The sequence below is a fragment of the Thalassophryne amazonica genome, chromosome 11 (assembly GCF_902500255.1).
Source record: "Thalassophryne amazonica chromosome 11, fThaAma1.1, whole genome shotgun sequence".
Lineage (NCBI taxonomy): Eukaryota > Metazoa > Chordata > Actinopteri > Batrachoidiformes > Batrachoididae > Thalassophryne > Thalassophryne amazonica.
In genome coordinates, this window is record NC_047113.1 from 62,445,269 (window position 1) to 62,467,856 (window position 22,588).

The following is a 22,588-nucleotide window of genomic DNA, read 5'->3' on the forward strand; positions in this document are numbered from 1 at the left end:
TGGGGTTGCCATGAGTGTTTTCCACTCCTTGAAGTATTTTTGTCTGCGCTGCTCAGGATGAGAGGGGTCTCTCTCCAAGCCATTCATTGGTGGGCTCTCACACCTTTGAGGCAGAGTCCCTGCCGCAAACCGGACCTGGACTATCCTTTGTCAAGCTAGCTGTTCAGCTGGCTTTATCCAGGCTCGGGGTCAACAATCCCCCTGAGGAAACCACCACTTCAAGTACCTTTTTCAAAGTCACTCAGAAGCTTGAGTTCAATGTTCCAGCTTCGCAACCATACATCGAGGAGCTCCACCGATGTTGGGCAGACCCCAAAATCATCGGTCCATTTATCACAGGACTGCAGAGCCCTTAGCTCTATGTGTGATTTGGCTCAGTATGGTCTGAACCGTACGCCCTCCGTTGACAGCATTATTGCGAACCTGGTTATGGCTCCGGCTGATGCTGCTCGGTCGGCTGCCCACTGCCCTTGACCTCAGTGTAGGATCACTGATGACCTCCTCACCAAGAGCTATGACATAGTTGCTCGCATTGATCGCCTAGGCAACTCACTGTCCCATTTAGCCCTTGCCCTCTCAAAGTCTTTGAGGGAGACAGAGATGGTGATGATGCGACTCAAAGTCTTAGTAATGCCTCATTCCAAACTTTTGCTTATATGTCCAGAGAGTTTGGCAGACTGATGTCGACCCTTACCATCACTAGACATCAGATGTGGATTGCGCAGTCCCCCCCGTCCGAATCCTGCAGAGGTACACTCCATTCACTGCCAGTTCTTCCAGGCCAAGTATTTGGACCTGCAGCTCAACAAACTTTGGAGCCTGCTGTTGAGGCTACTAAATCTCTGCGATAGTTTGTTGACCTACACCGGACTTCCAGGCCTCAGTCAGTCAAACGTGCTACAACCTTTCACTCTACATCCAGGCTCCCGCCTACTACCAGAGCTGCACGTGCCTTCGCAGTTGAGGGCCAGCTCTCCCAGTGGCCTGCCTTTCGGGAGCCTATGTGCAGACCCCCGAGAACTGAATGGTTTCATAGAGCTTCCAGTAATTGCGCCCAGAGGTCCTCAGGGATGCGAGGCAGAGGTGGTCGGGTCTGACTGCCAACATTTGGCCCCAGCCGTTTTTCACTAAATCATCTAAGGCACTGGAAGGCCCAAGTTCAAGACCCATGGGTGATTTCAACCTTGTTCGAGGGTTACAGTATTCAGTTCAGATGTCATCCTCCAAAGTTCAATGGGGTGAGGATGACTGTTGTTTCTGACCCAGTGCAGTCTGCCGCCCTACAACAGGAGATTTTGGAACTCCTGGAGGAGGGGGCCATAGCGCTAGTTCACTGTTCAGGGAGTTCTATTCAATCTACTTCCTTGTTCCAAAAAAAGATGGCGGCTTCGTCCTATCCTCGATCTCCGACGTCTGAATCGTTATCTCAAGGAGCTGCGGTTTCACATGCTCCGCACAGGAGACGTACTTCAAGCTATCACACCAGGAGACTGGTTCACAAGTGTCGACTTAATGGACACCTATTTCCACGTGCCAGTGGCGCCTCGTCACAGGCAGTTTCTCCGCTTTGCTTTCAAGGGTCAGGCATACCAGTTCAGGGTGCTTCCTTTCAGCCACTCTCTCACCCCTCGTACATTTACCAGATGTATGGCAGCAGCACTAGCCCCACTGCAAGATCTCGGATTAAGAATCCTACCCTACTTAGACGATTGGCTTGTCTGCGCTCCGACTCAGAAGCAGGCGCACAACGATACAGCTCTTCCACTGAACCATGTCTCTCAGTCAGGACTCATAGTGAATTCTGCGAAGAGTTCTCTTGTTCCCAGTCAACAAACAACCTTCATCGGCATTGCCATCAACTCCCTAACTATGCATCGCCATCCCTGCAGAGAGTGGACGATGTAATTCATCTCATCTCACATGTTCAATGTCTTTTGGTTTGCTGCTCCGGTTGATGGGCAAACTGACTGCAATGTCGCTAGTGGTACCTTTGGGACTTCAACTCAAAGATGCATCAGCACAGGCTTGTACAACTCTCCAACCAGTGCCTTCTGCACCTTAGACCCTGGGGGAACATAGACTTCATCTGCAAGGGTGTCCCTCTAGGCTCCATTCCTTCTTATCGAGAGGTGGTTGTTACAGAAAGGTTGGGGGGCCGTGTGGAATCACAGGATGATGAGGGGTGTCTGGGGACTTCAACACATAAACGTGCTGGAGCTTCGCGCTGTGTGACTGGCTCTCAAGCATTTCCTCCCGGCCCTGAGAGGAAGAAGACATGTTCTTGTCCAGTCGGACAACACATCTACAGTCTACCACATAAACCATCAGGGGGGCACCAGGTCCAATCACTCACTGGCAGAAGCTCGGAGGCTTCTCCTATGGGTGTTGCCTCGCATTTAAAGTGTCAGAGCAGCTCATCTGCCCAACGTACAGAACGGTGCTGCGGATTTATTCTCCAGACAGAAACCACCACCGGGAGAGTGGAGACTGAACCCGGTTGTGGGCCAGATGATCTGGCAGAAGTATGAAGTAGCAGAAGTGGACCTCTTCGTTTCAAGCACCTCGACACATTGCCCACGGTGGTATTCCCTCTCGGAACCAGACAGCCCACTGGGGCAGGATGCACTGGCTCACCCGTGGCCAGACTTCCTCCTGTATCCCTTCCCCCCTCTTCCACTGCTAATGCTGACATTGCACAGGATAGACCAGAGCAGTCACAGCTGCGGGTTGCTCCATTCTGGCCAGGGAGGATTTGGTTTCCCATGATTTACAAGCTCCTCAAGGGGGAACCTTGGGCTCTCCTGGAGATGAAGGATTTGTTGTCACAGCTACAGGGGAGGTTTTGGCACTCTCACCCAGAACGCCTTCAATTGTATGTGTGACTGTTGAAGGGCCGGAATCCTTGTTAAGTTCTTGTAACCAAGCTGTTGTTCAGACTATCCATAACTCACGTGCTGCTTCTACCAGGGCTTTCTATGGCAACAGATGGAAGCTGTTTGTCCGGTGGTGTGACAACCAAAAGTTAGACCCGGAGCGTTGCCCTGTGCCTATTCTCAAATATTTACAAGAACTGCTGGAGAAAGGACTTTGTCACTACCTTAAAGGTTTATGTTGCTGCAATCTCTGCCCAGCACATCTATGTTGATGGCCGGTCAGTGGGTTCGCATTCCTTAGTGTCATTTTTTTGAAAGGTGCTCTACGTTTGCGGCCTCCAAGGCTTGCACGCGTACCTTCATGGGACCTTCCACTAGTCTTGCAGGGTTTAAGCTTATCTCCTTTCAAACCAGTTGAAAGTGCTGAACTTAAATGGGTGTCAGTGAAAACTGCCTTTTTACTTGCAGTATCTTCAGCTAAGCGGGTGGGAGAGCTCCATGCCCCATCAGTCGCTAAGGACTGTTTGCGATGGAATTCTGACGGATCGGGGGTTACGCTGTGGCCTAATCCATCTGTTTTATCCAAGAGAATTTCAACCTTTCATGTTAACCAGCCAGTTTCCTTGTCTGTGTATGCCCCGTGTTCTGATCCAGGATTATCTGTCTCAGGTTCCCTGTGTCCTGTCCGAATGTTGAAGCGGTACATTAGTGCAACTGCTGGGATTCGGAAAACAGATGCCCTGTTTGTGTGTTACGGTCATCACAAAAAAGGCTGTGCTGTCTCAAAGCAGCGACTTTCACATTGGGTCGTGGATGCCATTTTACAAGTATACAAGTCCAGGGGCCTTCAGCCTCCTAAAGTCACGTGCCATTCCACCAGATGGGTGTCCACCTCCTGGGCTGCACTGAGAGGTGTTCCTTTGACTGATATTTGTGCTGCTGCTACGTGGGCTTCGTCCTGTACCTTCACCCGCTATTATAGACTGAATGTGGCCGCTCCTCCTGTGGTGACTTCGGCGGTGTCGTCTGCCTCCACTCCCCACTGCTGATGCTAGGTGAGTGTAACTCTTCGTGACCTTGTTGGTATTAAGTCATCCAGGTGCTAAGGACTGTCCTCTGGCGGTCAGTAGGAATGAAACAGAACGAAAGTTACGAATGTAACTAAGGTTCTATGAATTCTGGATGACCACCAGAGTTGCTTGTCACTCAGAGTCTTGCGAGTTCATTCCGAAAAGAAGCAAGCGCTGGGTACGTCTGGCATATAAAGACAACCAGTGATGTCACCCAGGTCACATCCAATGGCGTGACTTTGTTGGTATATATTCTCGATGTCTATGTGCTTGCGCACATGTAGTTATCCAGGTGCTAAGCACCGTCCTCTAGCGGTCATCCGGAATTCATAGAACCTTAGTTACATTCGTAACTCTCGATTAATTTAGATGAGATATACTCATTGTCTCACAGTAATATATCACAATTATCTGGGAACTACTTTTTGCACAGGAATTCATCAAGCACATCGGCTGCAGGTACGTGCTAACACAGCATACACAGAAACTATATATCGTTGTTTGGCCAAAACGAGAGCGCCCACTTTTAGCTTGCCATAAGCTAAGCTAGTGGCATACGTGAGACTATGCATATGCTACTGTTAGCATAACAGAGAAGAAGCAATGCAATACATCTTCAAATGTGATTGAAAGTGCAAAAATATATAGTGGGGAAAATAAGTATTTGACCCCCTGTCAGTTTTGCAGGTTTTCCCACCTACAAAGAATGGAGAGGTCTGTAATTTTTATCATAGGTACACGTCAACTGTGAGAGACAGAATCTTAAAAAAAAAAATCCAGTAAATCACATTGTATAATTTTTAAATAATTAATTTGCATTTTATTGCATAAAATAAGTATTTGACCCCCTAGAAAAACTGAGCTTAACAATTGGTACAGAAACATTTATCTGCCATTACAGAGGTCAGACGTTTCCTGTAGTTCTTGACCAAGTTTTCACACACTGCAACAGGGATTTTGATCCACTCCTCCATACAGATCTTCTCCAAATCTTTCAGGTTTGGAGTTTCAGCTCCCTCCAAAGATTTTCTATTGAGTTCAGGTCTGGAGACTGGCCAGGCCACTCCAGGACCTTGAAATGCTTCTTCCAGAACCCCTCCTTAGTTTCCCTGGCTGTGTGTTTGGGGTCATTGTCATGCTGGAAGACCCAGCCATGACCCATCTTCAATGCTCTTACTGAGGGAAGGAGGTTGTTTGCCAAAATCTTGCAATACATGACCCCATCCATCCTCCCTTCAATACGGTGCAGTCGTCCTGTCCCCTTTGCAGAAAAGCACCCCCAGAGTATAATGTTTCCACCCCCATGCTTCATGGTTGGGATAGTTTTCTTGGGGTTGTTCTCATCCTCTATCAATCAATCAATCAATTTTTTTATATAGCGCCAAATCACAACAAACAGTTGCCCCAAGGCGCTTTATATTGTAAGGCAAGGCCATACAATAATTATGTAAAACCCCAACGGTCAAAAACGACCCCGTGAGCAAGCACTTGGCTACAGTGGGAAGGAAAAACTCCCTTTTAACAGGAAGAAACCTCCAGCAGAACCAGGCTCAGGGAGGGGCAGTCTTCTGCTGGGACTGGTTGGGGCTGAGGGAGAGAACCAGGAAAAAGACATGCTGTGGAGGGGAGCAGAGATCGATCACTAATGATTAAATGCAGAGTGGTGCATACAGAGCAAAAAGAGAAAGAAACAGTGCATCATGGGAACCCCCCAGCAGTCTACGTCTATAGCAGCATAACTAAGGGATGGTTCAGGGTCACCTGATCCAGCCCTAACTATAAGCTTTAACAAAAAGGAAAGTTTTAAGCCTAATCTTAAAAGTAGAGAGGGTGTCTGTCTCCCTGATCTGAATTGGGAGCTGGTTCCACAGGAGAGGAGCCTGAAAGCTGAAGGCTCTGCCTCCCATTCTACTCTTACAAACCCTAGGAACTACAAGTAAGCCTGCAGTCTGAGAGCGAAGCGCTCTATTGGGGTGATATGGTACTACGAGGTCCCTAAGATAAGATGGGACCTGATTATTCAAAACCTTATAAGTAAGAAGAAGAATTTTAAATTCTATTCTAGAATTAACAGGAAGCCAATGAAGAGAGGCCAATATGGGTGAGATATGCTCTCTCCTTCTAGTCCCCGTCAGTACTCTAGCTGCAGCATTTCGAATTAACTGAAGGCTTTTTAGGGAACTTTTAGGACAACCTGATAATAATGAATTACAATAGTCCAGCCTAGAGGAAATAAATGCATGAATTAGTTTTTCAGCATCACTCTGAGACAAGACCTTTCTGATTTTAGAGATATTGCGTAAATGCAAAAAAGCAGTCCTACATATTTGTTTAATATGCGCTTTGAATGACATATCCTGATCAAAAATGACTCCAAGATTTCTCACAGTATTACTAGAGGTCAGGGTAATGCCATCCACAGTAAGGATCTGGTTAGACACCATGTTTCTAAGATTTGTGGGGCCAAGTACAATAACTTCAGTTTTATCTGAGTTTAAAAGCAGGAAATTAGAGGTCATCCATGTCTTTATGTCTGTAAGACAATCCTGCAGTTTAGCTAATTGGTGTGTGTCCTCTGGCTTCATGGATAGATAAAGCTGGGTATCATCTGCGTAACAATGAAAATTTAAGCAATACCGTCTAATAATACTTCCTAAGGGAAGCATGTATAAAGTGAATAAAATTGGTCCTAGCACAGAACCTTGTGGAACTCCATAATTAACTTTAGTCTGTGAAGAAGATTCCCCATTTACATGAACAAATTGTAATCTATTAGACAAATATGATTCAAACCACCGCAGCACAGTGCCTTTAATACCTATGGCATGCTCTAATCTCTGTAATAAAATTTTATGGTCAACAGTATCAAAAGCAGCACTGAGGTCTAACAGAACAAGCACAGAGATGAGTCCACTGTCCGAGGCCATAAGAAGATCATTTGTAACCTTCACTAATGCTGTTTCTGTACTATGATGAATTCTAAAACCTGACTGAAACTCTTCAAATAGACCATTCCTCTGCAGATGATCAGTTAGCTGTTTTACAACTACCCTTTCAAGAATTTTTGAGAGAAAAGGAAGGTTGGAGATTGGTCTATAATTAGCTAAGATAGCTGGGTCAAGTGATGGCTTTTTAAGTAATGGTTTAATTACTGCCACCTTAAAAGCCTGTGGTACATAGCCAACTAACAAAGATAGATTGATCATATTTAAGATCGAAGCATTAAATAATGGTAGGGCTTCCTTGAGCAGCCTGGTAGGAATGGGGTCTAATAAACATGTTGATGGTTTGGATGAAGTAACTAATGAAAATAACTCAGACAGAACAATCGGAGAGAATGAGTCTAACCAAATACAGGCATCACTGAAAGCAGCCAAAGATAACGATACGTCTTTGGGATGGTTATGAGTAATTTTTTCTCTAATAGTTAAAATTTTGTTAGCAAAGAAAGTCATGAAGTCATTACTAGTTAAAGTTAATGGAATACTCAGCTCAATAGAGCTCTGACTCTTTGTCAGCCTGGCTACAGTGCTGAAAAGAAACCTGGGGTTGTTCTTATTTTCTTCAATTAGTGATGAGTAGAAAGATGTCCTAGCTTTACGGAGGGCTTTTTCCAGGCTAAGTGAAGATCTTCTAAATTAGTGAGACGCCATTTCCTCTCCAACTTACGGGTTATCTGCTTTAAGCTACGAGTTTGAGAGTTATACCACGGAGTCAGGCACTTCTGATTTAAAGCTCTCTTTTTTAGAGGAGCTACAGCATCCAAAGTTGTCTTCAATGAGGATGTAAAACTATTGACGAGATACTCTATCTCACTTACAGAGTTTAGGTAGCTACTCTGCACTGTGTTGGTAAATGGCATTAGAGAACATAAAGAAGGAATCATATCCTTAAACCTAGTTACAGCGCTTTCTGAAAGACTTCTAGTGTAATGAAACTTATTCCCCACTGCTGGGTAGTCCATCAGAGTAAATGTAAATGTTATTAAGAAATGATCAGACAGAAGGGAGTTTTCAGGGAATACTGTTAAGTCTTCTATTTCCATACCATAAGTCAGAACAAGATCTAAGATATGATTAAAGTGGTGGGTGGACTCATTTACTTTTTGAGCAAAGCCAATAGAGTCTAATAATAGATTAAATGCAGTGTTGAGGCTGTCATTCTCAGCATCTGTGTGGATGTTAAAATCGCCCACTATAATTATCTTATCTGAGCTAAGCACTAAGTCAGACAAAAGGTCTGAAAATTCACAGAGAAACTCACAGTAACGACCAGGTGGACGATAGATAATAACAAATAAAACTGGTTTTTGGGACTTCCAATTTGGATGGACAAGACTAAGAGTCAAGCTTTCAAATGAATTAAAGCTCTGTCTGGGTTTTTGATTAATTAATAAGCTGGAATGGAAGATTGCTGCTAATCCTCCGCCCCGGCCCGTGCTATGAGCATTCTGACAGTTAGTGTGACTCGGGGGTGTTGACTCATTTAAACTAACATATTCATCCTGCTGTAACCAGGTTTCTGTAAGGCAGAATAAATCAATATGTTGATCAATTATTATATCATTTACCAACAGGGACTTAGAAGAGAGAGACCTAATGTTTAATAGACCACATTTAACTGTTTTAGTCTGTGGTGCAGTTGAAGGTGCTATATTATTTTTTCTTTTGAATTTTTATGCTTAAATATATTTTTGCTGGTTATTGGTAGTCTGGGAGCAGGCACCGTCTCTACGGGGATGGGGTAATGAGGGGATGGCAGGGGGAGAGAAGCTGCAGAGAGGTGTGTAAGACTACAACTCTGCTTCCTGGTCCCAACCCTGGATAGTCACGGTTTGGAGGATTTAAGAAAATTGGCCAGATTTCTAGAAATGAGAGCTGCTCCATCCAAAGTGGGATGGATGCCGTCTCTCCTAACAAGACCAGGTTTTCCCCAGAAGCTTTGCCAATTATCTATGAAGCCCACCTCATTTTTTGGACACCACTCAGACAGCCAGCAATTCAAGGAGAACATGCGGCTAAACATGTCACTCCCGGTCTGATTGGGGAGGGGCCCAGAGAAAACTACAGAGTCCGACATTGTTTTTGCAAAGTTACACACCGATTTAATGTTAATTTTAGTGACCTCCGATTGGCGTAACCGGGTGTCATTACTGCCGACGTGAATTACAATCTTACCAAATTTACGCTTAGCCTTAGCCAGCAGTTTCAAATTTCCTTCAATGTCGCCTGCTCTGGCCCCCGGAAGACAATTGACTATGGTTGCTGGTGTCCCTAACTTCACATTTCGCAAAACAGAGTCGCCAATAACCAGAGTTTGATCCTCGGCGGGTGTGTCGTCGAGTGGGGAAAAACGGTTAGAGATGTGAACGGGTTGGCGGTGTACACGGGGCTTCTGTTTAGGGCTACGCTTCCTCCTCACAGTCACCCAGTCAGCCTGCTTTCCCGGCTGCTCGGGATCTGCCAGGGGGTAACTAACGGCGGCTAAGCTACCTTGGTCCGCACCGACTACAGGGGCCTGGCTAGCTGTAGAATTTTCCACGGTGCGGAGCCGAGTCTCCAATTCGCTCAGCCTGGCCTCCAAAGCTACGAATAAGCTACACTTATTACAAGTACCGTTACTGCTAAAGGAGGCCGAGGAATAACTAAACATTTCACACCCAGAGCAGAAAAGTGCGGGAGAGACAGGAGAAGCCGCCATGCTAAATCGGCTAAGAGCTAGTAGCTACGCTAAGCTAGCGGATTCCTAAAAACACGCAAAGTGAATAATGTGTAAATAATTTAGAGGTGATTCAGCAGAAGGAGTGCTTTAGTTAAGGCACGTAAAGATTACACTGGGAAACAAATCGTAATCTAGATAACTAGCTCAATCTAACTGCACAGATTAAACAGCTAACAGATACAGAAAAACACCGCTGTGCTCCGGAACAGGAAGTGATACAATACCGCAGTGAGAGCCAACCACCTCTAAACATGGTAAGTGGAGTTGATTCCAAAAAGCTCTAATTTGGTCTCATCTGACCACATGACCTTCTCCCATGCCTCCGCTGGATCATCCAGATGGTCACTGGTGAACTTAAAACGGGCCTGGACATGTGCTGGCTTGAGCAGGGGGACCTTGCTGCCCTGCAGGATTTTAAACCATGACAGCATCATGTGTTACTAATGTAATCTTTGTGACTGTGGTCCCAGCTCTCTTCAGGTCATTGACCAGGTCCTCCTGTGTAGTTCTGAGCTTTCTCAGAATCATCCTTACCCCACAAAGTGAGATCTTGCATTGAATCCCAGACCGAGGGAGATTGACAGTCATCTTGTGTTTCTTCCACTTTCTAATAAATAATCATAACAGTTGTTGTCTTCTACGAAGCTGCTTGCCTGTTGTCCTGTAGTCCATCCCAGCCTTGTGCAGGTCTACAGTTTTGTCCCTGGTGTCCTTAGACAGCTCTTTGGTCTTGGCTATGGTGGACAGGTTGGAGTGTGATTGATTGAGTGTGTGAACAGGTGTCTTTTATACAGGTAACAAGTTCAAACAGGTGCAATTAATACAGGTAAAGAGTGCATAATAAGAGGGCTTCTTAAAGAAAAAGTAACAGGTCTGTGAGAGCCAGAATTCTTGCTGGTTGGTAGAGGGTCAAATACTTATTTTATGCAATAAAATGCAAATGAATTATTTAAAAATCATACAATGTGATTTTCTGGATTTTTTTTTTATTTTTTAGATTCTGTCTCTAACAGTTGAAGTGTAGCTACGATAAAAATTACAGACCTCTCCATTCTTTGTCGGTGGGAAAACCTGCAAAAATGACAGGGGGTCAAATACTTATTTTCCCCACTATAAATAAATAAATAACGTAACATACAAAAAATGCCAAAGAGAGCGACAGAAACAGCTATTAAACATGCCATCAGAAATGTCTGGATAAAATCTACTGGACAGGTGAGACAACACCCACATGATGAGCAACAACATATTTCTGATCTCACCAAGTACCAATGTAATCTCAGAACTCCTCACTTAACTTTGAATCAAAAATCAGCACAAAATTTCATTCATTTTGGCACTAATTTCCATGTGGATTTTATGTGAAGGTGTGAGTGAACCTTTTTACATAGTTTTTGGCAGTTTGTTACCTGAATCCTCTGTGGCAGCTTTTTTTGACGGCCTTCCCCTCCGAGCAGCTCTCCTTGGAGCCGGCTGTGGGTCATCTTGTTGTTGCTCCTCCAGAGACTGCTAAATAAAGAAATAAGTATATGTTTGTCAAAACCTATTTTATTCAGAAATGATCAATTTTGTGAGGCACAATAAACAGACAAAATAAGATGAGAAATGCTGATAAAGTAAGTGCAAAATAAAGCACATTATATATATATATGTGTGTGTGTGTGTGTGTGTGTGTGTGTGAAAAGATCAACTTTGGCATGTTAATTATTTGTACAATGAACAGTATATATCTAACAAATGCAGAATATGATTTTGCTTCATTTCTGGTCAACATACATCATTTTGCTTGTTCTCACTGCAGCTTTCCTCTTTCACCTCCCCTTGACTCTGAAGCTGATCTCGGTCCTCCTTCACCTCCTCTTCAGCAGAGGTTTCCTGCAGAATAACATCATTTGGAAAAACAATTGGACTTGGATAAAGGTAATTGGATTTTTAATAGTAGAAGCAAATAGACTCCAACAAAGCAACAAATAGATTCAGAAATTATTTTAATCCACAAAGACAAGAAATCTTACTTCCACAGATTCCTCGACATCCTCAGACCTCTTCCTATTCAATGAGGTTTTGACTGGAAAGGAAATATAATCAGAACATATGATCATAAAGGATGATAAATTTGTCACGTTGCCCATTTCATGAACTGCAGATATGAAGAGGTGACACTGTACAATCGTTCCTTGAGTGACATTATAAACGCTTTGATTCTGCCACAGTCAGACTCTACGTCAGCGATAACATTGACTCACGTGTGTCAGTGACGTCTTTAGATTCGGAGCTCCCTGCGACTTCGCTGTCCTCTGAAAGGACAGACTGCAGACTGCTCTGATGTCCTCCACCTCCTTTTCCCTTCACTTCAATTTCCTCTTCACTTCTCTGCTCATTGGAAAAACATGAATAAAAACGCACAGTGTGAAATGTATTTGATGATTAAAAGTATGCACTTAAAATGTTCAGTTCATTAATTAGACTGAGCAAAGTTCAATAAGCAACATCTAATAATGAAACGTACAAAAGTAGGGTGAAGTAAATAACATGAATGTGTATCATACACTTTTTTTTTTGTTTAAACATACCTCTTCTTTCGCCGCAGTTTCCCCTAATGAGGATTTCTCAGGGCTCTTTTCACCTTTATTCTCATTTTTATCCTTATTAGCTGAGATTAAAACAAAATGCAAATTGTTTTAGTGGACAGTTCAATGCAATAAAACCAAATGGATTATTGTTTCAGGTTATTGCACGTGTTGAAAGATGTGGTTACTTTCAGGGGGAACCAATTTAGGATTTTATCCACAGCAACAACACGCCATGACACAGTGAGAAACTCTGTTTCCCAGGATACCATTTGCGGGTCAAATGGCACTATGACACTACACATACTACACACTGCTCAGTGTGTCGCTCTCACTGGAGCAACAGCATACAGAATGTGTCTCTTCCCAGATAGATCTCTTTCAGTGCAGCTTCTTGTTCTGACTTTAACACAAAGTTAACACCCAAGTCTTTGAACGCCAACTGTAAATGGTAATCAAAACATTCCAATTGTATCTTTCTGAACTCTTCTGCATCAAACTCCATTGTGTCAATGTTTACAATGTGGTTGAGCAATAACAGGCGAAGTTGCTCATAAATTTTAGGTTTCTTAAATATTTATTACGGCCATTCTTAAAACTTCAGTTATCTTCCTAATTTTACTACTGGTAAATTTTAGAATTAATTTAAATGAGATATACTCATTATCTCACAGGAATATATCACAATTATCTGAGAACTACTTTTTGTGCAGGAATTCATCAAGCATGTCAGCCACGGCCACGTACTAACGGAGTATACAGAAAGTGGATAGTTGTTCGGCCAAAACGAGAGCGTCCACTTTCAGCTTGCCATAAGCTAAGCTAGTGGCACGTGTGAGAGTATGCATATGCTATTGTTAGCATACATCTTCAAACGTGACTGAAAGTGCAAAAATATAAATAAATAATTGAATCAATACATAAAGTAAAATACAAAAAAAATGCCAAAGAGAGCGACTGACACAGCTATTAAACATGTCATCACAAATGTCCAGATAAAATCTACTGGACAGGTGAAACAACACCTGCTTGGACTGGTAGGGAGAGTTTCCATGGGATAAAAGAGCTTTTTAACCTACCATCCCTGGTTCTCAAGGCCAGGCACCTAAGTGGCTTTGCCTTTTGTGAAGATATTCATGTGTGCCTGAGTAGGCACTGGGAGGGTTCCCCTTAGATTTGGGATGTATAACAGAAGATAAGCCTTATGGATTTTTCATGATGAGCAACAACATATTTGTGATCTCGCCAAGTACCAATGTAATCTCAGAACTCCTCATTTAACTTTGAATCACAAATCAGCACCAAACTTAATTCATTTTGGCACAATTTCCATGTGGATTTTATGTGAAGGTGTGAGTGAACCTTTTTACAATGTTTTTGGCAGCTTGTTACCTGAATCCTCTGTGGCAGCTTTTTTTGACGGCCTTCCCCTCCGAGCAGCTCTCCTTGGAGCCGGCTCGGGGTGATCTTGTTGTTGCTCCTCCAGAGGCTGCAAAATAAAGAAAACCTATTTTATTCAGAAATGATCAATTTTGTGAGGCACAATAAACAGATGAAATAACTTGAGAAATGCTGATAAAATAAGCAGAAAATAAAGCACATTATATATCTGAAAAGATCAACTTTGGCATGTTAATTATCTGTACTTTTTGGTAGTTTACGTTTCCCATAAGATGTGTTTACATTGTGCCCTAAACTGGAACTCCGCTGAAACCGACCTCTCGCGTGAGTCACGGACCGGATTAACAACTGCGAAACAGTATATATTTAACAAATGCAGAATATAAATTTTGCTTAATTTATGGTCAGCATACATCATTTTGTTTCTTCTCACTGTTGCTCTCCTCTTTCACCTCCTCTTGACTCTGATGCTGATCTCTGTCCTCCTTCACCTCCTCTTCAACAGTGCTTTCCTGCAGATTAACATCATTTGGAAACACGAGACACACAAGGCACACTTTGATAGAGGTAGTAGTACTTTTCATTTTTGCATGTTTTCCCCAAAAAACAAACTGAGTTGCAGAAATGTATTCAGTCCACAAAAACAATAACAAATCTCACTTCCACAGACTCTTCAATGTCCTCAGACTGTGTCCTCTTCACTGAGGTTTTGACTGGAATGGAAATATAACCAAAGCATATGAGCATATAAAGAATGACAAACTGGTCACATCCCCCATTTCATGAAGAACCCAGAAACATCTGCAGTGCACTGTTTGCTTCTAATTTTCAGTATGCTGGTGGAAGAGATTATGAATGAGCCCTGGCCATCTGACAATGACACAAACCGCACATATGAAGAGGTGACACTCTGTGCACTCATTCTTTGAGTGACAAATCAACGCTCTGATTCTGACAGGCTCTACATCAGCAATGAGGTTAACTCACATCTGTCAGTAATGTCTTGAGATTCTGAGGTCCTTGTGATGTCACAGCCCTCTGAGAGGACAGACTGCAGACTGCTCTGACTTCCTCCACCACATTTTTCCTCTGTTCCACTTTCCTCTTCACTTCTCTGCTTATTGGGGGGGAGGAAAAAAAATTACAGATAGTAAAACACACAGTAAAAATGTATTTAACATTTAAAATATGCATTAACATTTACTCTTGTCCTCTGAAATGCCACTCATTAATTGTAGCAAGTAAAGTTTAACTGAACATCTAACTAATACTGAAATGTGTAAAAGTAATGTATGTATGTAATGTATGTGTATGGTGCACATACCTTTTCTTTCTCCGCACTTTCCCCAAATGAAGATTTTTTGGTGCTCTCCACTCCATTATTCTCCTGATTAACTGAGACTGAAAAAAATCCGAATTTTAAACGGTTAATGCACATTTCTATACAATAAAACTGGCCTGTAATTTGTAAAAAAAAAAAATTAAAAACATGAAGCAAAAACCAAATATTTATTGGAGTATAAGTCACAGTTTGTTTTGCTAGTTTGGGAGGCCCTAACAAAGTTACATAGTCATTAAAAGGTGCCTGAGACTTTTGCACATGACTGAAAACTGAATAAAATAAACAACTTATATGCCATTGTCTCATATACCAAAAATCTACAAGTTTGTTATTAATGATCGTAGTAATAATAATGACACCTCCATGTGGATAAATATAGAACTTTCCCAAGAATTGAAGCACTGAACAAAATGAACTTCAATAATGAAAGAATAAATGGCAGTAACAAAAAAAACAAAAAACAAAACAATAACAATGCACAAAAATCCCAAATTAAGGAGCTCATAACACAGAAAAAGGTGCAACTTATGTTTTTTTCCTCTTCAAGAGGCATTTTTGACAGGTGCGACTTACACTCAGGAAAATACAGTTATTATTTCAGGCTCCTACACGTTTAAACGGGTGGTTCATTTCTTTTTCTTTTCACTCTTTAAATCATAAAAAATGTTTTTAGTAGGCACCACTATACTGTGTTCTTCTGATAACAGTTCAGGATTTCGATCCACATGCATTCAAATTAATTTATTTATATTGCTCCATATCACAACACAAGTTGCCCCAAAGTGCTTCACAGGGGTACGGTTTAACATCACCATCCCCCCTGAGCAAACACATAGGTGACAGTATTAAGGAAAAACTCCCTCTCATGTTTTTTGAGGACGAAACTTTAAGCAGACCAGACTCAGAGGGATGACCCCATTCGGCAATTGGTTAAAAAACAAGACGGTATGACAGACTGGGAAACTTTCCACACATGCCATTTAACAGTCAAATGGCACTGTGGTATTACATATGCCAGCGTCAGCATAATAGAGCTGAAGTAAAACCACCTTGACAAATTTGATCCTTGCACTTGCATACAATCTTGCGTGCCAATGAGTAAACTCGTCATAAACTGTTGCACACTGTGCGAGGCCCTGCATGCAATGACATACAGTGTTTGCAAATAGAATGCACAGTGGTCACGACTAGTTCACGCAAGTGGCATGAAATTTATGCATGCAAGAAATTTTTAACATTTCAAAATTTTATTCCTCTCACAATTTACAACAAGTTTACTCAATGGCAAACAAAATTGCAACAACAACAAAAAAACCTGAGGGACAAAGAGTGACAGACACTGATATTAAAGCTATTTATACTGACAGCCTCCTTAAGTAGCATGTATGTATGCATGCTTGTGTGTAGTGCTGCTTATGTAACATGTATGCTACATAAGGAGGCTCTCACTATAAATAGAGTTAAACATAGGTCATCAGAGACCTCTGGATAAAATCTAAAGTATCACATGTACATTTTTCTAGATATCTGCTGGACGGGTAAGACAACACTCACAGTTCTCATGTATAGAACAACAATGACCAGCAACTTACTGGGGATCTTGACAAACAGTAATCCAATCTCAGAATTTTTGTTCAATAAATCGAAATTATAAATTGGTATAAAGCTTCATTCATTTTGACGCTAATTTCCTTATTCATTTTGTGTGAAAGTGTAAGTGAATCTTTTCATAAAGACAAGCTTTTGGTAGCTTGTTACCTGAATCATCTGCAGCTGCTATCTTTGAGGGCCTTCCCCTCTGAGCAGCCTTCTTTGGAGTCGGTCCTGGCTTTGGGTGTTGTTGTTGCTCCTCCACAATCTGCAAAAAAAGGTTATTAATTTTTTTTTTTTTTTTTTGAGAAATTATCCATTTTGTCAGCCACAATTAAAATAATACAATTAATCTCAATAAAGGAAAAGTATAATGCCTGAAAAGCGCAACTTTGTCATATTATTTACTTGCACAATAAACAGTGTATGAAACTGTTCATTGCAGAATATCGTTTTGTATAATAGCTGTAATTTCTGGTCAACATACATCAGTTTGTTTGTCCTCGCTGCAGCTCTCCTCTTTGACCTCCTCCTCGCTCTCTGACAGGGAGCAGCCTAGAAAACATAACACACTCTGATTAAAATGAAAAAAGTAAAGCATTTTCATCCTAACTGAGAAAACTGATTGTTGTGTCAAGTGTTTTCTCTGCAGGAAAAATTATTCGGGCCTTGAGTAGCAATTTTTTTTTTTTTTTTTTGCACATGATCATTTATTTCTGAACAACGTGTTTCAAACGGTGTTGCTGTTTTTCCTCACCGCTGCCTGTGACAGACTGTTTTTCACTTTCTTCTTGACGACTGTTACACTTCACTTCCTCAGCAGTCTTGTGTTCCTGGAGAAGATCATTGGAAAAACACCCACCCACTTATGATTGGCATTTGGATAAATGTAGTTATTTATTTATTTATTTTAAATGGAAGGGACAGACTCAGAAATGAGAACCACAAACTGAGATGCAGAACTCAATTGATCTCAGAAAGAAATCTTACCTCCACATGTTCCTGGAAATCCTCCGACTTCTTTGTCATCACTGACAACTTAGCTGAAATGGATAAATTACCAAAAAGATAAAGTCAAAATGGATGCCAAGTTTGTCACATGAGGCATTTCATGAAGAACCTTGACTCACGCAGGTCAACAGTGTGGTCAGATTCTGAACTCCCTGAGACTTTGTCTTCTGAAAGCAGAGACTGCAGACTGGGTTCACGTCCTCCATCATCACTTTTCTCTGTTCCACTTTCCTCCTGAGATCTCTGTACAGATTACAAAAATATTATTTGATATATATATATGTGCAGTAATCAAATATTTACTGCTATTTCTTGGAAACTTTTAAATGTGTATGAGAGTAAAGTCCAACATTTAATTTGTGAACAAGTTTAAGTACAGAAATTATGGCAATACGTTTAGGATGCACTTTTCAGAACGTACGTCTTCTTTCTGCACCCTTTCACCAGAGTCTCTTTCTGCACTCTCATCTTTAATCTCAACTGCCTCCTGATTATCTGAAGGGGGGAGAAAAAAAAAAAAACTGAATCATAAAAATGCACCAGATTTAGGGTGCTTTTTGTACACAACTAAATGGAATTATTTTTAACACTGTAATAAAATATTGAATTGTAAAATAAAAAGACAAGCTTTTACATTTAATCAACAAATTATCAAAATGATGCAAATACTGAAAGGGAAGTTACAAAGTCATTAAAAGGTGCCTGAGACTTTTACACATGACTGAAAACTGAATAAATATGTTGTATTTCCTCCCTGTGACTAACAGAGCAAATACAGGATCAAAGGAGTCAGCGAGTGCACCTGGAAAAAAAATTCTATAAGTCTTTAACTCTGTAAGAATGACTGTATAGTCAGCTCTGAAATTTTGGGGTTCTGACAGATACAGGCGAGGACCAGTTAACCTCTTATTTTGGGCCATGCTGGTGTCTTTTAACATGCAAAGTGACCTTGAGATAAAACAAAGACTGGAATTAAGTTGCTCATGAAACCTTGCTGCAACTTGTAGGGTCCCGGATGCCACAAAGGCAGCTGTTACTTTTAAATACGTTAATGAAAAATGTGCGACTTCAGTCCATTCACCTATAGAAACACAATGTCACAATTCAATGGTCAAAGAACAAATTTTTCTTAAAAAAAAAAAAAAAAAAAAAAAAAAAAAAAGGTTCAAGCCCATCAATAATGTATGTCTTTATCACATAGATTGGAAGCTCATCAAACTAGTCAATGAATGACCACCATTGTACCAGCAGTGCTTTCTTCAGCTGAGGATGCAGAGTTTTGATCGCTGCTGCTGAAAGTCTTGTCTGAATTTCTGCTTTCATTGGGTTTATCCTTCGTCACTTGTTCTGTGCACTGCAGAGACTGTCTTCTGTCCGATATTTTGGCTTCCACAACATTCTCCAGACCTACTTCCTGATGACCAATGGCCATAAATAAAACAATAAGGATGGGGGGGAAAAAAAAAAAAAAATATCAGAAACATGCATCTCCATCAACTGTGCTTGTGGGGTCCCCCCCATTTAGTGACTTATGCATTTTAAGACTGTAGCATGTTTCTTGACAAGACATTTTAAGAGTTCAAAAATGAAAGAAATCACATTAATACATAAAGAAAAACGTCAAAAGCAAGAGCATGCAGTGATTTATGTTTTCTGTGCAGAAAAAAGGCTTTTACCTCAGCAGGCAACTGATCTTTATTCTCCTTTCCACTGTTCTCACCTTATTTAAAAGAAGAAAAAAAGTGAGCTATTTCATCGGGTTGACTTGCAAGTGTGAGACTAAACAGCCAACAGTGTATGAAGGAGAAGATCTGACAAATGGTTTGACATGAATCAAATGAGTGATACATTTGAGCCAACAGAATTTCTTCAGACTTCTCTCCAAAATCATTCATGTAACATGTTGAGAAAATTAATAAGTGGTAAATTATGGGAGGTTTTATTAATTTGTCAAATTCACCTCAGACTTACAACTTTACATCCTAGGACAAGTAGAGGAGTGGAAATAATTCTGACCTATGATATAAGTGGCTTCCACCACGGCTGGAGGTTCCACACTGGACAGTTTTCCTTCACGTCCTCCTCCTCCTCCATCTGTCTCGTCTTCCTAAAAACAAAATGATTTCAGTCCAAAAAGTAAAAAGTCAGCACAGAATTCATCATCTCTACCTCCAACATGACACTGAGCAGCCTGTCAGATTTTACTCAGGTTGTAGAATTGTCCACATGCAGAAATATAAGACCACATTGGTTAAATAAAGTAATAAAATAAAAGACAATAAACCATGTTTGTTAAAAAAAAACAAAACAGCTCTTCAAAACACCTCAAACAACAACAATAAAAAAAACAATGTTAGGGTGCAGAATAACTGCACAAATAAAATGAACTTCAAACAGTTACCTTTTCTGATAATTCTGATCCATTCTTGTCTTCTGGGGTGTCTGAGCAAGATACATTACCTTAAAAATAAATACATAAATACCCATTATGTTATTATGAAAAAAAATGACATCAGTAAATAAATATATGAACAAAAGATTTCAAGCTCCGCTGAGGTGGCTCGGGCATCTTTTCCGGATGCCCCCTGAACGCCTCGCTGGAGAGGTGTTCCAGGAACGTCCCATTAGGATGAGGCCCCGGGAAAGACCCAGGACACGCTGGAGGGACTATGTCTCTTGGCTGGCTTGGGAATGCCTTAGGGTTCCCCCGGAGGAGACGGGGGAGGTGTGTGTGGATCGGGAGGTCTGGGCGGCTTTGCCTGAGCTGCTGCCCCCGCGACCTGACTCAGGATAAAGCAGAACAAAATGGATGGATGGATTTCAAGCTCTGAAATCCACTGACATTCATATATATGGTGTGTTTTTCAAATGCAAAATCAAATTCAAGAGTGAATGTCCTCAGTTAAACTAGAGATAAAGAATGGACTGCAATTATAATCACACTTCCATGCTCAAAGCACTTTATAATGATGCCTCTTGTTGACACTGATGTTAGGGTGCCTGCCGCCATGCAAGGCCCTCAACTGCACACAGGCTCAGTGATTTTCCAGTCTGACAGGGATTTGGACAGAGGATCCTCACTGTCACAAGCCCAAGACTTTAACCAGTTGACAATCACCTCCCCTTAAGAATTACTAGTGACAGAAAATAGCAAGAACAGAGAAAAATCACACAAGCAAACAGACCTTAAAAAAAAAAAAATGTATATCTCAACTCACTGATTTGTGTCTCTAATTTGGGAAGACTCTCAGATAGTCTTTCTCCAAGCTGAGTTTTCTGTGGAACATCAGAATCAACCTGAGTGTAAATAAGGAGACAACCAAGCAAGAAAAAGAGGATAATTAAATCTGGACTCCCACCCCCACCCCCCAAATACCTGTATCAAATCAACTACAAAACTTTCAGAACAGACTCAGTATCAGGCCAAAGAAAGCCATCAAAACTATACACAGTTTCTAACTTGCTGTTGACAAAACATTCAGGGCTCTATCTTCAGAGCAGATGCAAAAATAAAACAATAATAATTGGTGCAGCGGGCACAAATCCATTTGGGGTGTGTCTGAGCACACACGAAATACAGTCTCAAAGGCAGCTGGGGTTGGATTTGCTATGTTTGTTAAACATGGGCATCTGAGCAAAACATTGACCAGTCAGAGTGACACCTGTCATTTCCTTTATACTGGACTCCATCAAGTGCACAGCACTGTGGTTTTGAGAAAGTAGACAAATATTGTCACTTTCTTAAAATAATGGCTCAAGTCATTTTTTTAAAATAAAAAATGTGTTTTGTTTTGGCCCAAGTTAGCTCCTTACATTGCGAGAACCTCTGGTAAAATTGTCTATATGCTCTGTTGAACAGATCATGTGATTCCACCCCTGTAGTATAATGGCCTATGTCAAGAGTACATACATAATTGGTTCAGTTTTCTCTGTTTTCTGAAAAAACTTGAAAATATGACTCAGGGCAATGATAAGAAAGGATTTATGGTGAGATAATGGATGATGCGCACAGAGGCCACCAAGGCTCCCAGAGGTGAAGCAGTAAAATAGCAAAATTTTGTTTAATTTTTTCCCATGAGTATTTACTTCTGTTTTGTTTAATGGTCATTTTCAATTCACTTTCACTGTGTAGGTTGCAGGATATAATGTAATATAAAATATAGCAGGCGATAACGTACCGTTTGTGGATGATCATTTGCTGTTGTAACATTTTCTTTCTCCTCTGTCTTACTTTCAACTTCATCTAGTAGTTAAAAAAAACAACATAATTAAACAAACATAAGATTGGTAGAATAGTCATTTTAATAGTTCTGAGAAACTCCTTTAAAAATACACACCTCACCAATTTCAAGAGACTTTTACTGACTAAAAAGAGATTTAGGCTTACTCATATCTGCCTCAGTTTCAACAGCTTGTGACGCCTCTGTCTTATTTTTTACTTTACCTAGTTAAAAAAGAAAGTATAATTCAAGATGATTTTAGGTCTTATAGCCTTTTTGAAAGCTGTGATAAAAACCACTAAAAATCTCTCCAATGTTAATTTCTAATTACTTAATTTCTTGAAAACAATGCTAGTATCGGCTTCCATTTCAGTAGTTTCTGACACATCCGTCTAATTCTCCACTTCACCTCCGAGTTGAAAAAGTACTAATTAAGCATGTGAGACTGGACTTATTGACACTTTAATGATTTTGATGAATTTCACAAAAAAAAAAAAAAAACCTACTTCACTCATTTCAAGAAATTTCTAACTACTAAAGAGAGATTCAGGCTTACTAGTACCTGCATCCATTTTAACAGTTTCTGCCACATTCGTCTTTTTTCTCAGCTTCACCTTATTTAAAAACAGTGTAATTAAAGGCAAAATTGGTTTGGTGGTCATTCTGAAAGCAGTGATAAATATGTTGAGAAACATCAGCGATGTCATTTCAAAAGATGTAATTTCTTTAAATCAATAAATTTTATATATATAGACATAAGAGCACACCACAGCCACCTCCCAAACCAAGA

The 22,588-nt window shown here is 41.0% G+C and overlaps 1 protein-coding gene across 1 annotated transcript in view; it reads right to left on the reverse strand.

The window, feature by feature from the left end:
• bod1l1 (biorientation of chromosomes in cell division 1-like 1) overlaps nt 1-22,382 on the reverse strand; it is a 32,357-nt gene extending 9,975 nt beyond the window's left edge. The window contains exons 1-20 of the mRNA XM_034181968.1: nt 22,355-22,382; nt 21,757-21,821; nt 20,797-20,875; nt 19,980-20,038; nt 19,595-19,685; nt 19,255-19,298; nt 18,824-18,992; nt 18,000-18,073; nt 17,698-17,821; nt 17,558-17,610; nt 17,325-17,400; nt 17,055-17,122; nt 16,736-16,835; nt 14,960-15,036; nt 14,623-14,752; nt 12,238-12,314; nt 11,911-12,037; nt 11,680-11,738; nt 11,441-11,539; nt 11,074-11,173 (exon numbers count right to left, since the gene is read on the reverse strand). Of these exons, the coding sequence (XP_034037859.1) occupies nt 11,074-11,173; nt 11,441-11,539; nt 11,680-11,738; nt 11,911-12,037; nt 12,238-12,314; nt 14,623-14,752; nt 14,960-15,036; nt 16,736-16,835; nt 17,055-17,122; nt 17,325-17,400; nt 17,558-17,610; nt 17,698-17,821; nt 18,000-18,073; nt 18,824-18,992; nt 19,255-19,298; nt 19,595-19,685; nt 19,980-20,038; nt 20,797-20,875; nt 21,757-21,821; nt 22,355-22,370 (1,687 nt within the window). The 5' untranslated portion in view covers nt 22,371-22,382. The remainder of the gene's footprint in view (nt 1-11,073; nt 11,174-11,440; nt 11,540-11,679; nt 11,739-11,910; nt 12,038-12,237; nt 12,315-14,622; nt 14,753-14,959; nt 15,037-16,735; nt 16,836-17,054; nt 17,123-17,324; nt 17,401-17,557; nt 17,611-17,697; nt 17,822-17,999; nt 18,074-18,823; nt 18,993-19,254; nt 19,299-19,594; nt 19,686-19,979; nt 20,039-20,796; nt 20,876-21,756; nt 21,822-22,354) is intronic.
• Between the last annotated feature and the right edge of the window lie 206 nt (nt 22,383-22,588).